This window comes from Bos indicus, chromosome 11 (genome assembly GCF_029378745.1).
Source record: "Bos indicus isolate NIAB-ARS_2022 breed Sahiwal x Tharparkar chromosome 11, NIAB-ARS_B.indTharparkar_mat_pri_1.0, whole genome shotgun sequence".
Taxonomy (NCBI): domain Eukaryota; kingdom Metazoa; phylum Chordata; class Mammalia; order Artiodactyla; family Bovidae; genus Bos; species Bos indicus.
Genome location: NC_091770.1, coordinates 64,654,838 through 64,673,590, shown reverse-complemented (window position 1 = coordinate 64,673,590; position 18,753 = coordinate 64,654,838). Strand labels below are relative to the sequence as shown.

At 41.1% G+C, this 18,753-nt stretch overlaps 1 protein-coding gene across 3 annotated transcripts in view; it reads right to left on the bottom strand.

The window, feature by feature from the left end:
• The window catches only part of MEIS1 (Meis homeobox 1), a 142,761-nt gene that overhangs the window by 59,150 nt on the left and 64,858 nt on the right, over positions 1–18,753 (bottom strand). For all 3 annotated transcript variants that reach the window (XR_011569314.1, XM_019970409.2, XM_019970407.2), the window contains one exon: positions 2,637–2,782. Coding sequence is in view for 2 of the 3 variants with exons in the window: in XM_019970409.2 (XP_019825968.1) it covers positions 2,637–2,782 (146 nt within the window). In the remaining variant the exon portion in view is untranslated. The remainder of the gene's footprint in view (positions 1–2,636; positions 2,783–18,753) is intronic.

The following is an 18,753-nucleotide window of genomic DNA, read 5'->3' as shown; positions in this document are numbered from 1 at the left end:
AGTTACTTACATTTGGACAAATAATAATAAAACTCTCTTTATAGGTTTTTTCATAGCACTTATTATAATCAGCTCTTGACTCTAAATGTTACCTAAACAGTTTGTGCATTCCTTCCAGTATAAGGAGACAAGGAGAAGGCTATTCCTTGTAACTGGAGATCTATCTACTTTAGCAATTGGAGAAGAGGAATGGAGGGGGATCTTTCTCATTGGGCTAAGGAAAGAGGGAGAAAATGTCAATATTTCTTCTCAGTTTTCTGTTTTAGATGATATTATGAGAGTTTTTACCTTTTAGAGACCATTATCATTACCAATATTTTATACGAGTAGATGGCAGTGGAGAGGGGAAGGAGGGTGGAAACATCCAATGGAAGCCAGGAGACAATGTCTACACACATTCCTAGAATGCCAGGGAGACTAGAACAAATGGGTTTCCCTCTTCGGGGTAGTGGTACAGGCCAGCACCGACCCCCGGCCTGAAGGAAGTTAGCTGGACCTCCACAAAATTGGATAGTTCATGAATAATTTCTATTGCAACTGCCCCAATAATATATGGACCACAAAGAGCATTGCAATGTAGGTAAAGTTATGCTGGCTATTTAAAAAGTGTTTTTTTTTTTTTTTTTAATAACACAGCTCTTGGCAAGGTTCTTCACAAGGATACGACCTAGAAAACCAAGAAATCTGGTGGATGAATAAAAGAACTTGCTTCTCTCTCTCCTGATTCTGTCTGAACCAATATTTGATTATATTTTATTCAGGGGCACCTCAGCTTCAAGGGAAGCCAAAAGTCCTTTGCAGATCGAAATAGAGGCTGATGAAGTCTATCTGTTTTTTCTGTTAGTATACAAAATAGAGTTTGGCTGTGACTTCAGGATCAACCTGATTTTGTCCTCTCTACCCACTCATCCAGAGGTTAGTCAGTTAGCTCTAGCGGTGAAACATCAACATGGCTGCATCAGCACTTTTGCCCAATTGTCACTTCTTATCTCCTGCTGACTTTAGATGCTGGACTATTTTTCATGCTATGCCCTCTAGACCCTAGTCCTTCCCTCCCCGCTTTGGTGGTGGTCGATAATCCTCAACAGCAAACTTTCAAAAGGCAGATCTCATACCATCCACATAAATGCAGCAAGTGTCAGGCAAGAAATGGCACCCAAATCAGGTTTTAGGTCAACCTAATATGATGTTAAAATCAGCTAAACCATCTACATTTTCAACTCACTACCAGTATTATTCTCAAAGCTGATTCCAAAACTTTCAGCATGGTCTAGTTACTGTTTGGAATCATACAGGGAAGAAGAAAAGGAAAGAAACTATTTTTTAGTTAGTCCTGCTGCTCTCAGTTTTTATTTATTTTAGGGATGCTGTACAACTGGGATTAATTTATAGCCTCGAGTGTTATTGAAGGCACATTTTCTATCCAGAGGAGCCGAACCAGCATGGCCTCCCACATCCCCTGTTTGTCTCCCTGTATCAGTGTAAATCACTGAGGAACATGGGTTTGAAAGTGGGCAAGGATGTGAGGGTCAACAGGTCTGGACACATTAGTGACAATGGAGAATAAACTTTGATACTGAAGAAAAACAAATGACTTTAAGAAAGGCAAACTAACCTAAAAATAGTCACAAAAGGTCTGCTCCTAATATTTAAAAAAAAAAAAAAGATTTTTAACATTCATTCATTTTAGGCTAGTCTGTACTATGACTTGCCTAAATTCCACCCTTTGTCTGTACTGTTGAAAATCCTCCAGGTCAACAACTTTTTGATTTTCAACATATTACTTTATCCATAAATTTTCATGTTATCTTCTTCCTTAGATGTCCTTAAATAAGTATGCACTTCCAAAAACATCCACCAAAATATTGTAAGTGTTTTCAACATGAAATCCATTCACAACAATAACCAAACAAAACAAACCCCTCAGTAGCATAAAGCTTCAAATCTCCAGTTTCTCACATCTCCAGGAGAATTCCTGCAGTGAAAACAGCAATACTCACACAGACAATATAAACTGTTAACTCGGCTTGAAAAGTCACTAGGGACTACACAGGAAGGGCTGACTCTATATTGCTGTTTTCCTTTACAGTTCTAAATACAGGGACAACTTTCACTGTGCAGCTCTGACTCGGATGAACATTTTGTAATGGCAGCCAGTGCATTCAAACCACTTAAACGCAAATTATGTGAGCATCCTGCCATTGCAACAAGATTTAAATTTCTGCAGACCAGTCATCATAAAGGTCCACTGTAAAGCATTGGAAGAAATTAAGTCCTTCTCTTTGGGGTTTGTCTGACTTTGTTCTTAGTGGGATCTGGTTCCTGGTACTTAAGAGTCACGCTGAGAAAAGCAACATTCATTAACATACATACTTCAAATTACAAGTGCTCATGATCTCCTAAACCTTATAATGTACGAAAGTGAGCAAAATTGAAATAGCAAATTTCAAATAAAACTCCTCATTTGGGGTATGGATCTAGGAAGCAAGTGCTAACACTTTCGTAAGAACTGTGGGCACACAGTGATTTATGAAATATTCCAAGTCCAGAGGGATCATTCTTCCCCATTTTTTTTTCTATCAAAACTGGTTCATTGTCCATATTTAGTTTACATATGTCATTTAGAATCCACTTACTGTTAGATGCTGGAACAGCCACGCCCTCATGATATTTGTGGCTACTTTGGGAAAGATGCCACGCTTTTTGTGACGCTTTTTGTCCTTATCTGGATCATCATCGTCACCTGTGCTGGGGGAAGCTACACTGTTGTCCAAGCCATCACCTGCAAACATAGTGAATCAAATTTTGACTGATGCTACCTTGACATGCTTTATTCAAATAGAATGCCTTTGGATATAAACAAAACCAAAAGAGCAATATCAGTGATTCATAGTTTATTTGGTACTGTTTTTTTTTTTTTTTTTTATCAAGACAGAAAGAACAAGGCCTAGGCTCAAAAGTAGTCAGGTCTAAGGAACTTCTTCCAAGGAACAGTGGGAAAGGTTAAAGGGAATGGAGGGGAATACCCAATCTCCTTAGCAGCTTTGTTGCTATGATAACTATTCACATGTGGATAGCGGAGACATGTTAAGTGTAACTTCTACTGGGGAGTTAAATATGGTGGAAGCCATGAGTAGAGGTGCTGTCCCTGCCTGAGTATCCAACTCCCACATAAAGTCATTGATGTCAACTTGTGAGAAGATACATTTACGATATCAACTGTTTCCGCAAGTGATCTATCTTAAGACTAAAGTAGGCTGTGGAAATGTAGGTAATCCATCATATAAGCAGTTTAACATAGGAATGCTTCAAATAGAATATAATTTTTCTTGTCATAGAAAGAGAGCCTCAAGTATAATAAGGGAAAAACTCTTGAAATCATTTTATTGGAAAACAATGACTATTGAAATCAACTAAGTGATGTTAAATTAATAGTCCATTGGGACTGTATTCCTCTAATAATCCAGGCAGTTTCTGAAATTTCTTCTAGATTTACATTTTTCTCACTGAAAAGTCACCTGCTTACATAATCCTGCACACTGGATCCTATTTTTCCGTTGATTTTTGTCACAACATTTAAGTTGTTTCTTCTAGATAATTTTTGGGGTCTGTGACACAAAATCAAAAATGTAGTGTTCCTTTTAAAATGGCATACTGAATAAGGGGAAAAAAAGGTGAACTTTCAGCCTATATAGTAACACTGTCCAAAAAACAAGGCAAAAGGTACAATTGGAAAGTAAACACTTGAAGTTTAGGCACTAAAGTTAAAAAGGAAAACAACAGTCGACTAAAGTTACTGCCCTAAAAAAAAAAGTAGCTTAGCTTTTGTCAGACTAGTACCCCAGCTTTCTCGGTGGAAGCTACTGGCTTTTAGAGAGGGACAGGTTGATCTCAGCCCAGAAAGAAGAGCTAGAGAGACAAGGCTTAGCAATAAGCTAACACACTCCCTGTGTTCACCCATCCACATGGCCCAAAGAACTCTGGCAAATCCATACAGGGAAACTAGCCTCAGATTCCTTCATATTGCTTCATGAATTTCTGTATTCTTAGCTTCTTTTATCTAAATTCTACACACAAAAAGAATTTTTTGTTTAAAAAAAGAATTCTACTGAAGTATAGTTGATTTACAATGTTGCATTTAATTTCTGCTATACAGCAAAGTGACTCAGTTACACATATATATATTTTTCATGTTTTTTTCCATATCGTTTATCACAGGATATTAAATAATTCCCTATTTTGATTTAAGCTATTTCAGTCGAATCTAAAGTAGTTAGCCTGTCATTAATTTGTTGCTCTTAATAGAGCTCCCTCAGGAAACTCTCCCCATCCCTCCAAAAAAGAAAACTGTCCCCCAAATTACCTTGACTGAGTTGACATTTAAAAACTTTGTTGGGTGAGTAAGAGACTGATTTTAACATTTCTGCTAGGATTACAGCATATGCCACAAATACAAAACTTTCCTGTTGAATGTTTATCAATTTATTGTTGTTCAGTCGCCCCATCGTGTCTGACTCTCTGCGACCCCACGGACTGCAGCATGCCAGGCCTCCCTATCCCTCACCATTTTAGAAGTTTCCCCAAGTTCAAACATTTTAACTGATTTTATCAATTTAAAATCCATGATTTAATTTTATTCAAAGGTCTGTTGACAAAAATCATATATTCTGTGAAAAGCCCACAGAACTGTAGCTGTGTTCGCAGTGAAAAAGATCATAAAGACCCACAATGCCCAAGCCTTCATGGTAGAAATGAAGAAAGTACTTGTGAACCTTCTGGGTGACTCGCCCAAGGGGGATGGGCTGGTGGTCCAGGCAGGGCCAGGCACCCACATCCCTAAACCAGGGCTCCTGCCACCTCACAGGATCCTGTATTTGCATAACCAAGTGTTTTATAAGGAGTCCCCTTGGATTTGCCTAATAAATTCTTTGAAAGTCCAATATTTAAAGAGGCTTTTTATTCAGAGAAGCAATTCACCATATAAAATAACAATTCATTAAAGAAACATGAGAAAAGAAAACAACTCAACAGCATTTAAAATTTCAATGGGCTAATCCACTTTCAATATGCAAAAGGTAACCAAGGAAAAGAAACATATTACTAGATCATCGATTAAAAAGCTTCTAACCTAAGGACACAGTTTTTCATCACCTCGCCATGACTGTTTTCCACCTTAAAAAAAAAAAAAAATTGCCTTTCTCTCTATCTCAAAACCCCTTCAGATTAATTTAACAGGCAATGCTTAGTGCCTGCCTCGAAGAGAATTCATTGATAATTTATGGAAATATCTACTATAATCCAGAGGAGATGACTTTTTTCCAGCTTTGTGCATCAATAGATAATCAAGGCCTTAAAGCAGCCTTAGCTTCCCATTACCTCAGGCAAAAGAATTCCTGAAAGCGTGCCTTAAGGGCACCTGAATTATATACTCCATTAGGAGAGGAAGGCTTTCTGCATTCCATGGGTAACACTCACCAGAACCTTTCCTGTTTATTTCTGCTGTATGAAAGCAGAAGCATTAGGAACAGAATTTTTTAAGTGAAGACTTATGTAGATACAATGGAGAAACCTTTCAAGCAAGAGCCAGATCACCCCCTTCAGTCCCTGGCAGTGACCTCTCTCGAATAAAAGGTTTCTATTACATCATTAGCTCAAGCCAAAAACAGCCTTGGCTTAATGCTCAGTTTGTTCTTCCTACTGTTTTTAGGCAAATACAGCTACTTTACTCCCATCTGGGAGGGAAATTACACTGCTGGGTTGTAATCTAAGACAAGATTTTCATTGGAAGCAAATGCTTTCAATCCAGTGTAAATACTGGTGCATGTTCAGAAAAGCCTAAAACAATAAACCCCGCTCCTTCCTGACACAAGTTAGGGAAATGGAGAGGACGGGGAAGGAGGAGAGCATACTAAAACAGACGATTCTCAAAGCAAACGCTTTCATAGATCTTAATAAATTGTTTAACCTCTTCCACTTTCTAAAACTGGAAAATTGATCTCGGAACGTCTCCACCTCAGAGGAAAGTCTCAATGGTCAATTGTACCTTGCACATTTCCATCCACACTGCAATTTGATACAGTCACTTCTCTGCGGTCTCTGGAGGATTTATTTCCTTTTTTTATTTTTAAGATCACTAAACAAACTTGGAGGACCGCCGGCCGACCACACGGCAGCAGGCAGCGGCTCTGAACCACATTTGTAAAATGTCAGCAGTGACTTCATTCCCGGAGCTGACTTCTCCTGCCGCCAAATGAAGGCAAACTGAAAAGGTGGAAATAATCATAAAAATGATGCTAGTCCATAAACAAGCTTACAGCCTCATTAGGATAGCAGTAGGCTCCAGTGGGTGATTTATGCTCGTTTTGCTGATGCTATGAGGAAATGCCATAGGGCGACTTTAGCCAATTGCTAATGGGTTCTGACAGCTTCTTAGCAACTAGTGCAAGCAACGTTGTGGCGTTTGCTAGTGACAGAAACCGAAAATGTCATATTATCTGCCCATGTGTCATGAAGTCCGTGTGGCAATTAACTAGCAGGCCAGTGACTGAGGGGCCAGAGGCTCCTGAAAATGGCCTTTGGCGATGCAGAGGCAGCCCGTGGGCGCTGAGCCGCACACGCACATTCTAATGCAGAAAGCCACTTCCCAGCGACTTCCCTGGCTCTGATGAGACCGGGCCACTCAAAGCCCCCCTCGCCCCCTCACTGAAGTGCCACTCTGGGCTCCTCTCTCTTTGGGCACTGGCTCCGGCGCTATCAGAAGACTCCACCGCCATCTGCTTTGATCTGATCGTCTGCATGGCTCCTTAATTGGCACTACCTGGTCCTGTTCTTTTCGGATGCCGGATTCAAAGGTGCCAGCTCCTTTTCCTGCTCGCTCACAAATGAGTCTAAAAGGATTTCAGATCACTGAAGCAGACTCCTGGCCTGTCAGATGGCTGGGAGCAGAGGAACTCTGGGCGGCCACAAAACACTGCTTAAAAAACACCAGGCTTCTAACAAGCTGGGGAGGAATCCTGGCCGCACTTTTCAGGTTGCGAGCTCTCAAAACCATGCACTATATGTCAAACTGTCAAACCTTTCAGCGTGGGCCATTTGCCCTTTCAAATAATATTTAAGAATTGTTTTTACAAAATTTTATAGGCCATGGTCTAGTGAAAGAGGCCAACCAACAAAGAAAGGAATTTGTACTACAATTCGTCTACGGACAATTTCTTGTGAGACCTGGGCCCGTCCCAGCGGAGCAAGGCAGGTGACCTGTGACAGCTCCCAGGCTGTCAGAGAGCTCAGATTTCAAACACGCTCAACTCAAACATCCCTGGTCGCCTATTTAAGCATGCCCAGGCATTTAGACTGCGCTATCTCGTGCCTTTCAAGGCAGGATAAAGCGGCATTTATCGTATTCAGACCATTCAATGGGTCAGACTGACCGTGTCAGCGGGGGCTCTTTCCTTGGCAGGTCAAAGCCCGACTCCCATTTTTCTTCCCCTCCTAACTCCCTCTCCACCTCCAGGACTACCAGTACCCCAAACCTATTCTGAGGGAGGCAAAAACAAAATGCCCAAAAGCGCCTGATATTTACATCACAAGGGCTGGGCACTTCCCGTGGCAGTGGGCCAGCAGGTAGAAATAAACTGGGTTGTCAGTCAGAGGGTTCTTTATGTCATAGAGGCAAAACTCCTAATTAGGGAGATGAACTTTCAACTGCCAGGGCAAAAGAACGCGTAAGGTTGTGGACCCTCTTGTTTTGCTAGAAACCAAGCTGGAAACCACCCCTGCTTCAAAACCATATCACTGACAACTCTGTATTGAGACTCCATCTTTTCAGGCCACATTCTCTCCTTAACCTTTACTTCTCTCCTCCTTGAGTGTTTAGAGATAGAGTCTTTGTCCCCAGAATGTACCTAGACTCAAAAATCAAGGTCAACGATAACCACTATCTTTCAATACTGAGTCAATTCTATTGTGCCTTGAAAGTTGTGTGAATGATCAAAGTTTGCCTAGGACTGTACAGGTCATGTTGAGAGGTGGTTAAATTTTAGGGTTTCCTGGTTTCAAGGTTAAATATTAAGGGTTTCTGTTTTTTCTCTTGTCTGTTTTCTCATGTAGCACATCTTCTTGAAAGAATATGGCATTCAACTCTTAAATGGGGTGCAGGCACACTCCAGTCTTTCTAGTGGCCACTGGTGCAGACACCCCTATGCTGTGGGGAGGTCAGGTTTCCTTTGTAGTCGGGCTATCTGGGTGTGCCAGGTTGCTAGGAAAAATGTAAAACCTACCCCAAGCCCACTTCTCCAGATCCTGACGTGTCTACTTAGCCAGAAGTCAGAGGGGATAATGTTTCTGTGTTATGTTAAGAGGATAAATGGCGAGAATTATAGACAAGCCTTTCTCAGGAACCAGCTAGAATACTTCAGAGGCTTTATGGAGGTGTTTTGTCTTCATTTAGAATGTGTAATAGCTATCAGAATGATTTTTCTAAAACACGTTTCTGATCGTATAACCCTGGCACTTAAAATCCTTCTGTGGCTGCCCTTTGCCTTCAGGATAAAGGTCACACTTTTTAGCCTGGCATAGAAGGCCTTTCATGATCTCTCTCTGGGGTGTTTTTCCAGCCTGTCTTCCACCAGATCCCCACGGGCACTGCACTGGCCAGCCCACCTCCAGCCCAGTCCTGAGTCCACCTGGCCTTCTCAGGATCTCACCGTACACAAGGCTCTCTCACGTCCCTTTGTGTGCTAGTTCTATGCTGGTCCCTTTCCCTGTAGCATCCTTCCTGGCAAACTCCTTGGTGAACCTTGTAGATTCGGCTCAACCACCATCTCCTCTAAGGAGTCTTTGCTGGACTCTAATAATCTTTACTATTCCTCCACTCCAGTTCTGAGTGATTTTTCTTCTCCCCACATTCCTCTACCCAAACATACATCATACTCTACTAGGTCTTCTGATTTCCATATATGTTCCCTCAGTGTGACCACAGAATACGTGACAACGGGGACCTGGTCATACTCCTCACTAAAATTCTCTAATCCCAGAGCCACCCTAATATATAGGGCACAGCCTTGTCAATTGCTTATTAAATGAATGTGTGAATGCACATTTTTTCACTGCATGGAGAAAATCATAGTTTCAATTTCCAGCTGTTACAATTTTGTTTGAAACACACCTAAATGAAATTCTTGAAAAATATTCACCAATGAAATGTAAGAAGACATTTAAAAATGCATTCTCCAAAGCTGGGAAATTTTCTTACAATTTTTAAGCAATCTTGGACAAGAGATGAACTAAGAGTTGAAGTATCAGACTTCTTTATAATGTTTACTGTAACCTTTGAGAAATACATCTCTTCTCCCTGAAATTACAACTTAAAACTATTTACTTAACTAAAATGCCTGCTGTTTTCTTCATTTTTCCTGAGTTCAATATCAAAAAATAAAGCAAGAGCTATTTGCTTCCTTCTGCATTTTCCCCTCAGTGAATTAATTATATCACCTCGCCTCCACCACCCTTGACAATCTCCCAGTTTAACCCTAGCAAAGAATCTCAACTGTCCCCAAGCAGACAATTTGATCCTGAGCTCAGACTCCAGACTCACACTTCACAGCTATGGTGCAAACACAAAACTGTGGTTTTCCCTTGGCTTAGCCAAATTATGTGTCAGTCCTTCCCATAGCACCCCTCCACACATGCCTTAGCAATTCTTCAGCAACAGGTATCCAGGGACATTAATATCTGATACTGTTACAAATTGACATGTCACAGGATCCTAGGAGACATCAGAAAGGTTTTTGCAAGATAAATGAAAACATAATACACCCTCATAAGCCTTCTTCCGCATTTTCAAAAGAAATTGAGTGAACTTCTTATATCTCCAAATCTACAGCCAGTAGACATATATAATAGTCTAAATCCAATGGTTAACTTCTACATTTAACTTTGATTAGGGTTCTGTTAACTCAGCTTCTCTTTTGTATCTCTTCTCATCCTTAGGTGTTGAAGGTTTCCTTGTTCTTAGTTCAAAGGGATTCTCAGTTGATCAAAGAAAAATAACAAAGGAAAGCAGACTCTCATATATTTTTATTTAACCACCACAGCTTTCCTGAAATTGTTGAGGTAGTTCCTTTGGGAACCAAGATGAGGTGTTGTTGGTACCTGCCCAACAACAGGCAGTGCTGAGTCCTAGAAGGGACTTTGCAAATGCCCAGTGGGACAGATGCATCAGTGGTACTGATCAACAAGTTGGAGGAAATGGGAGCAGAGGAGAAGATCAAGAGATCAAGAAGAGCAAACTTTAAGTAAACATATTCTTGGCACTTATAAAAAGAAATATCTAGCTATGCTTTCTAAGGTTGGCTTCACAGAAATTCACTATGAGGCTTTTCCTTTCTAGTTGAATTTAGGCTTGTTAAACTATGACAGATATTTATTAATAGTTAACCACTGTGGAATGAGCTCACAGTCTCACTCTGCCCTTTAGTGGACTCCTGATATCACAGAAACCCCAGGGAAGAGATGGAGAAGCTGAGCCTGGAAGCAGGAGCTCTCTCTATAAACCTACTGTCTCCTTTTTTAAAGAGTAAATGTAGCATTGAAAAATGAGCTCTGGATATATATCCATCTTTTGCACAAGCTGTCACTCTTATCATTCATTCATTCATTTAACAAAAATGTACTGAATTCCTACTATGTCCCAAACATGAATGCCAACCCCTAGAGATACAAACGGTGAACCAAACCAAAAGAGTCCTTGTTTCGATGTGCTTTCCAGTTAGAGGGCACAGATGTTAAACAAAATAGTCACAGCAATAAGTATACAACTGCACCCCATCAGAAAGAAATATAAATCCATGAGTGTGTGAAACAAAGGACATTGACTTAGGTGGGAGTGATCTGGAGCAGAAATCTCCAGAAGGTGAGAGAAAAGTCAACTCGGTAGTGGGCAGCCTGAAACAGCAGACGGAAGGGAAATATTGCAGGTTGGAATTGCATGTACAGAGGCCCTACCTGTCTGGAGAAGGCATGAAGCAACCACAGTACCAGGACCTGGCAAAGCAAGAGGAGGTGAAGCTGGAGAGGAAAGAGGAGCAAGACCACACAGGGCCTTGGGGGATGTGGTCAGGATTTAGGTGCTCATCCCTAGGCTTCTAAGAGTTGTGACCTATAAAGGTATTTCTGTGGGGTCATCAGTGTCTTCTCCATTGCATGCTCTGATATTACATAAATTTTACCACATAAAGCCTCAACCTCCAGTGTCTCTTTCTGGTTCAACCTAAGAAATTTCTCCATTCCAAACCAAAACTGGAGAATGAAGGGACAATGGGAAAACAAAGAGTCTATTCAGGTGGACCCCTATTTAGGCACCCATCCTGGAGTTAATTTGTAAGCAGGTCTCTTGGACATCAGGACATATTTTCCCGAAGAAGCAAGTGATGAATGGTGATACTTTCCAAGTCTAGTTCATCAAAAGCCAAAGTAATTCATTAAGTGAATGAAGTTCCACCTGACAGGTGAGCCCTGGGTACAGGAAGTCAGAAGGTGCAAAAATAATGAGGAAGATGAGTTTCTTCTCATATTTCTGTGCATAGAGCCAGCCTAGGAAAATACTAAAATACATGTAATTGTCTTTAGTACCTCTTTTTTTTTTTTGTATCTCGTCTCTGCTAAATCGTTTCCCTCTCCTGGAATTTCCAAGTATCCCAATGCCTTATAGAAGCACTTGTGACTATGGTCACATTACTGGACCAATTCTCTTCCTGTTATGAAATCCCACCTGTCACCTCCTGCCAATCACAATACCCAGCCTTTCAGTCTAGGTGACCTGAGGCAGACTTCAGATAGCCGGCAAACTGAAAGAATTAATTCAGACGAGGAATGAATCACCGATGCCTTTCTCACCTTTCCAGAAGTGTTGGAATTTTTAAAAGAGCTGTTAAAGTAAATGAACTTTTAATGGCAGGATTTCATGAAGAGATATAAAGTTAAAAATAAATATATATGGCTTGTGTATTTTAATCAGTGGATGCCAATCTTTCAAAAAAGCCCAGTGTCACTTTCCTAACTGATGGTTGTAACTGATGGTTACAACCCACAACCCCCACCCCTGACCCCAATCCCCGGCCTCTATTTGGGAAGTCAAGTGCTTCTTCCAGAAACCATGATGGTACTAAATGGGTCCTGTAGATGCAAAGCATGGAGGACAGGAGTAAAAGATCCAGGTTGGACATTGTGTGTGTGTGTGTGTGTATGTGTGTGTGTGTGGTGTGTGTATTTCATTCATAATTTGGGTTTATTACTCAGAGATTGCCAGCCTATTGAAATACATTTGGAATAAGTTCTTTCCCATTAATCACACATTCCATTAAGCTTCTGTCTTCATTGTCGACTCAAATAATGCATAAAACATAACTGAGTGAAAACCAAAGAAGGAAATTCACTAAATAACTGAGACCCAGAAGGAAAATATTTGCTGGATTTTTACAGATTACAAAAAAAAAATTTTTTTTTGTTAAAGTTTTAATGTGTAGTTGATGGGATTAAAGGAAGAAACTGGACTTTCTAAATTCATGGAATTTAGAAGTAAGTAAGTAAGTAAGATTGTCAGATGGAGTTAACCAATAATCATATTTATAGTTTACTTTGGATTTAGTTTATCTAAGTGTTCATACAAATAAGAGTACAGTGGACAATACAACTACCACAAAAATTAAATATTTTCCACTTTTTTTCCCTTAAATCATTGTATCCTTTGTTCTTTTGAGATAGGAATACCTGTTTCTAGTAACTCAGTATGACTCTTTGACTTGAAATCCCCCCTCCAGAGAAACAACAGCAAATTAGTTGCCTACACACAGAAAACAAACAGCAATGATGAATAGGAAAGAAGAAAAAACTACATTTTACTCATTTTTCATCCATTCAGCAATTTCTTACAACCAAACACCATGGAAAATCCCTGCAAAAACAGCATAACTCCTTAATGAAGTCTTAGAAACTTCAGGATGTGAGTGTACTGCAAAATATTACTGAAATCTATGTATTTATACGAACAATAAAACAAAATGGAAATCCCCGACTTCTTTCCAAGAAACAAAAAGAGAACACACTTCAATTGCAAAGGTAAAACAATATAAAACCATAAACTTTTGTTTGGAATCAACATCTCAGAAAGTATGTTAGGACCCAGCATTTGCCTATTCTTTAATATTAATGTATGAATTACTAATAAAATAAGGAAATGGCAATCCACTCCAGTATTCTTGCCTGAAGAATCCCATGGACAGAGGCACCTGGCAAGCTACAGTCATGGGGTCACAGTGTCGGACACGACTGAACGACTAACACTTCACTTCACTTGTGGCGTATGGCAAGTTCATTGCTTAGAATATTCCTTCCAACAGTTATAAAATATATACTAGTGAATGGCCACAAGGTTCTATATTACCATGAAAATACACGGTTTGTCAGTAAAAAACAAACAAACAAAAAATGACACTCTAACAGACAGGCAGACACATCATTTACTTTGTGATATCTTCCAAAGCTTGCCATATAATTTATTTTTATTCTTCTATATGCTCTGCATGTGTGTATGTATATAGGTGCACACACACACACACATTTTTACACAGATAGGAAAACACTGATTTATCAGAGGTCATTTCTTCAAAAAATGTATAGGATACAGTTGAAAAGTAGGATTAAAAAAAAATGTCTCTGGCATGAAGATTAGAAGCAGAGTTGCTCAATTTTGGCTACACGAGAAATCACGTGGCAGCTTTTACAGACGCTGATGCCTTATGCTGTACTCGAGACCAATTAAACTAGTATTTTGGAGTGTGAGAGTCCAGCATTAGCTATTTTTAAAGCTCCAAGACGATTAAAATGTACATCCCAGTTTGGGAACCACTGGATTAAAAATCACAGATTAAATGTAGTTAAAGCTCATAGACTTTTCACAGAGAAATGACCAAAAGCTCCTTAATCAGAGAACTGTTATGTTTATTTTAGATACAGTTTTAAAAAGTTTACTCATCTGGTTTCCTGCTTTATAGTCTGTAGGCTGAAATCTTTGTAAAAATATAGGATGATTAACAGGCAAAAAATAAGCACCTAAAAAGCACAGCACACCAGAGCCATTTAGCTTTGGGGAAAGCAGCTCTACAAATGCTAAAGAGGCTGTATAAACAAGAAAAGATAAGGTGCAGGGCCATAACTCACGTATCTACTGACTTCCAATTATTTTTTAACTTGATTGTAATCAGATATGGTAGAGCATACAAATAGTCTGGAGACAGTTTCATTAAAAATGTCCCTACATCTTAAAATATTTTTAAAATATTTTTTATTTAAAAAAAGTAGGATTCTGTTCATCTGGACCACATTATTTTTGAATGACTCCAGATAAACCAGGATAAGGTGTGGATTCCATCCTGTGGGAACTCTATCCCTGTGTTCGCTCTCACTTCTCTGGTCTGTGTGGCTGGATGAACAGAGCCTTGGCACTGAGCTCTGTGCGTTGGTTAAATGTGGGGCATCAGTCCATCTTGACCGGCCTGGCTTCCTAGGGATCTTCCCTCCAGGTACTTGTGGGCACTCTCCTCCTCACTCCTTACTGATGCCCTTTTATTCTGCTCTCCATTTATCAGGAGGTGTGAGGCAAGGTCATGGTGTGTACAGTAAGGGCACCAAGGCAGCGGAAGGCAGATTACTGTGGATGAGAGAGTGGGACCCACCTCCTGGGACAGAAGCTGGAGTGAGAGAAATGCCATGGATCAAGGAGGAAAAAAGGAGATGATATTCTGCACAGATTTCTTTGCACAAAGTCAAATGGAACGAGGTTGTGAAATGTAGATTAGCAAGTCTTTGGGGAGAAGGAAGAGATATGAAGTAGAGGTAGCAGGAAAATGGGCAAGAAAGAAATCGTAGTTTTTAAAAAAAAACACTTGTTATTCACTTATTCATTTATTTTATAGCCATCTAAAACAGTTTCTGAAAGAAGAGGATGGAGAATTACTGATATGTGTCTGTGAAGACACCCAACCTTCTTTCTGATTATCTAAGACTTCAGCTCTCATGTAGGTGTGTGCCGCCACACACACCAGCCACTCAATTAATTAGGGACCGGAGCCTGCACACTCCGAAATCAGCACACTCTGAAAAGTGGTGACTTGTCCTTGGTGGGCAGAATAAACATAAAACTTTTTAGAGCAGTGCCATTTCAGCTTTAATGTGTGCCAGGGATTTTGTGGCAGCCTGGATGGAAGGGGAGCTTGAGGGAGCATGGAAATATGTGGATGTGTGACTGAGTCGCTCTGCTGTGGGACTCAACTATCGTAACATTGTTAAACAGCTATACTCCAATATATAAAATAAAAAGTTTTTTTTTAAAAAGAGTCCAGGTTTGGATTTAGCAGGGAAGGTACCTGAGATTATGCATTTCTAACAAGCTCCTAGGAGATGTGGATGCTGCGCTGCTTGTCCAAGGACCACCAGGTTCATCTTGGCAAGGCTCTGGAGCATCTTCCCCCCAGGACACCAAAAGCCAGCAGGTGCCTGAGGATGCCTAGCTACAGGGCAAGACGGGGACAGCCTCCCATCCCTCCACACGATGAAATGTACCTGTGCCCGCTGGACAAGCCTGAGGGCAGGGCTGTTCAGGTACTCATGTGAGCAGGCAACCTCACTGATGTCTCCAGGATGAAGAAACAAGCCAGGATGCCCTCACTGGTGACTCCTCTTTCTGTGAGTGCTACAGTCCTCCTCCTTACCATCTCCTCAGCATTTACTACACCTCGCTTCTCGCCTCCTCTGTTGGAGGTGTTGGAGCTGTTCTAAGAGAAGGTTTAGCCTCTGGAGTTGGACTGCCTAGGTTCATGGAAGTCCCATCTTCCTGCTTAATTAGTGTGTGACTCTGGGCAAGTTACTTAACCTCTCCAAGCTTCAGTTTTGCCCCACTGGAAAAAAATGAGCATAGTAATACTGCTGTGCTGTGCTTAGTTTCTCAATCATGTCCGACTCCTTGTGACCTCATGAACTGTAGCATGCCAGGCTCTTTTGCCCATGGGGATTCTCCAGGAAAGAATACTGGAGTGGCTAGCCTTTCCCTTCTCCAGGGGATCTTCCCAACCCAGGGATCAAAGCCAGGTCTCCCACATTGCAGGCAGATTCTTTACCAGCTGAGCCACCAAGGAAGCCCAAGAATACCGAACTGGGTAGCCTATTCCTTCTCCAAGGGATTTTCCCAACCCAGGAATCAAACTGGGGTCTCCTGCATTGCAGGCAGATTTTTTTTTTTACCAGCTAAGCTACCCAGGGAAGCCCATAGTAATAGTACTTGCACCTTAGAGTTATTGGGCAGATGAAGCAAAATAAGCTGCATTAAGTGATTAACTCCACATCTGGCAGTGGTGGCTCAGCTCAGTGAATTCTAGTCCCTGTGGTGACTTTGCTATGGAGGATGTTCTTTGAACAAGGGAACATTTATCTTGAGCCCCTCAGCCCAAGCAGGGAAACAGTCCTTGCCACTCCTGTCATGGCTCCTCCCCCAATCCCATTCTCATTTCCAGGAGCCAAACTTTTCCAAAATAAATATACCCACTCTCCTAGCATGGCATGTGTTTTTCGTTTTTTCTTTTCTTCAATTTCCCCAAAAAACCCTGAAGTGATGTTGAACTCTGTGGGTGGGCTTCAGATTAAAAAGGGTAGGCAGGGCAGTCTACAAAGAGTCCTATCACAGGAAGCTGGCAGCCCATGGCTGGATGGTGATATACTAGAAACAATTTTGATTAATACAGGTTCTCACTTCCTACCCCAAATAGTTTCATTCCTGATATCTTGCCCTCTGCTCTCTAAATATTTCCATAGTGGTTGTCACTAGCAAAGGTTTTGTTCTTGGTTTACAAATGTTGAGAGGGGGAGTTCATTCAGATAAGAAAGTATCTTTAAGGTCTAGGAAAATCAAGATACTCTAAAGAATAACAGGGTTAGGGGACCTTCCTGGTGGTCCAATGGTTAGCAATCCACCTTGCAATGCAGAGGACACAAGCTCAATCCCTGGTCAAGGAACTAAGATCCCACATGTGGCGTGCAACTGAGCCAGCACCACGACTAGAGTCCGTCAACTCTGGAGGCCACACCCAACTAGGGAGAAGCCAGTGTGCATTTCAGTGAAGACCCCGAGCACCACATCTAACAACACAGCCAAATAACTAAATAAACATTTTTTTAAAAAAAAGAATTACAGGGCTAATTGTCCATTACAGGGCTAATTGTCAACTATTGTCCATCCCTTGATGGTAAAGAATCCGCCTGCAATGCAGAAGACCCTGGTTCGATTCCTGGGTTGGGAAGATCCCCTGGAGAAAGGATAGGTTACCCACTACAGAATTCTTGGGTTTTCCTGGTGGCTCAGACAGTAAAGAATCCACCTGCAATGTGGGAGACCTGGGTTCAATCCCTGGGTTGGGAAGATCCCCTGGAGGAGATGATGGCAACCCACTCCAGTATTCTTGCCTGGAGAATTCCATGGACAGAGGAGCCTGGTGGGCTACTGTCCATGGGGTCACACAGAGTCAGACACAACTGAAGCAACTAAGCACCAGCAGCAGCAGCAATCCATCCCCTTGTCCAGATAGTGAGACCAGGGATAGACTATGTTAGTAATGATGAAAACTAGCATTTATTGAGCACTTACTAGATACTTGAAATGGTGTCTAGCCTTTATTTTCTACTAACTAATTCTTACGAAATCCTTAGACATTACAGCTAAATTATCACAGTAAAAAATCAATTTCTCCCGATTTCAAAAACTCTTTACGTGTTATGGATCTTTCAAAGACTGTTTTAGTAGCCAACAGAAATAACTCATACTTACAGGCTTCACAGAGAGCACAAGCCACGCTAGCTGCTTTTCTGAATTATCTCTTGTTGTCTTTGCAGTAACCCTAATACACAGAAAAGGAAACAGCCTACTCTTTGTTGTTGTTCAGTCACTAAGTCATGTCTGACTCTTTGGAACCCCATGGACTAGAGCATGCCAGGCTTCTCTGTCCTCTACTATCTCTCTGTCCTCTACTATCTACAAGCTCAAATTCATGTTCATTGAATCAGTGACGCCATCTAACTGTTTAACCTAGAAAATAGAGTTCCCAGTGAATTTGAATCCAGATCTAGCTCAAGGCTAAACCTCTAACCACTCCAGAGTTAGCCTCTCCATTTAACACTCAATTAGATAATGATGATGATCTAGGTGCACTTCTTTAGCTTCTAGAAAGATCTTCCAGAACGAACAGTGTCGTTTCTCATGCATGTCGTTCACAGCAGAACAAAATCTGACCCATAATGTGGGCTTTGTAACAGCTCCTGGATCATACTCTTTCTACTGAAGTCACAGATAAAGGAGATACAGAAGCAGCAACCTCAGATGCCACATGAGTGGCTGTTCCTTAGGCAAAGGGAATGGGGAAGGGTTACGTATAAAAACCACCTCTGAAATGCACAAGAAAGAAAACAAATACCGAGTGTTTACAGATCTGAAGAACACACACAGGAATGGGAGGGTGTCAAAAATAGCCACAGTGAGGGGACTTCCTTGAAGGTACCTCCGAAAATTAAAAGAGAAAGTCATACCGAAAAACTTAAGAGGTGGAAAACTGAGGAACCAGCCATCAAAATGCAGAAGGGAGGCCTGTGTTAGCTAGAGCGTCACCCCACAGAGGCCCCTGCCACCTCCTAGGGCCTCTGAGTTGTCACCTACAA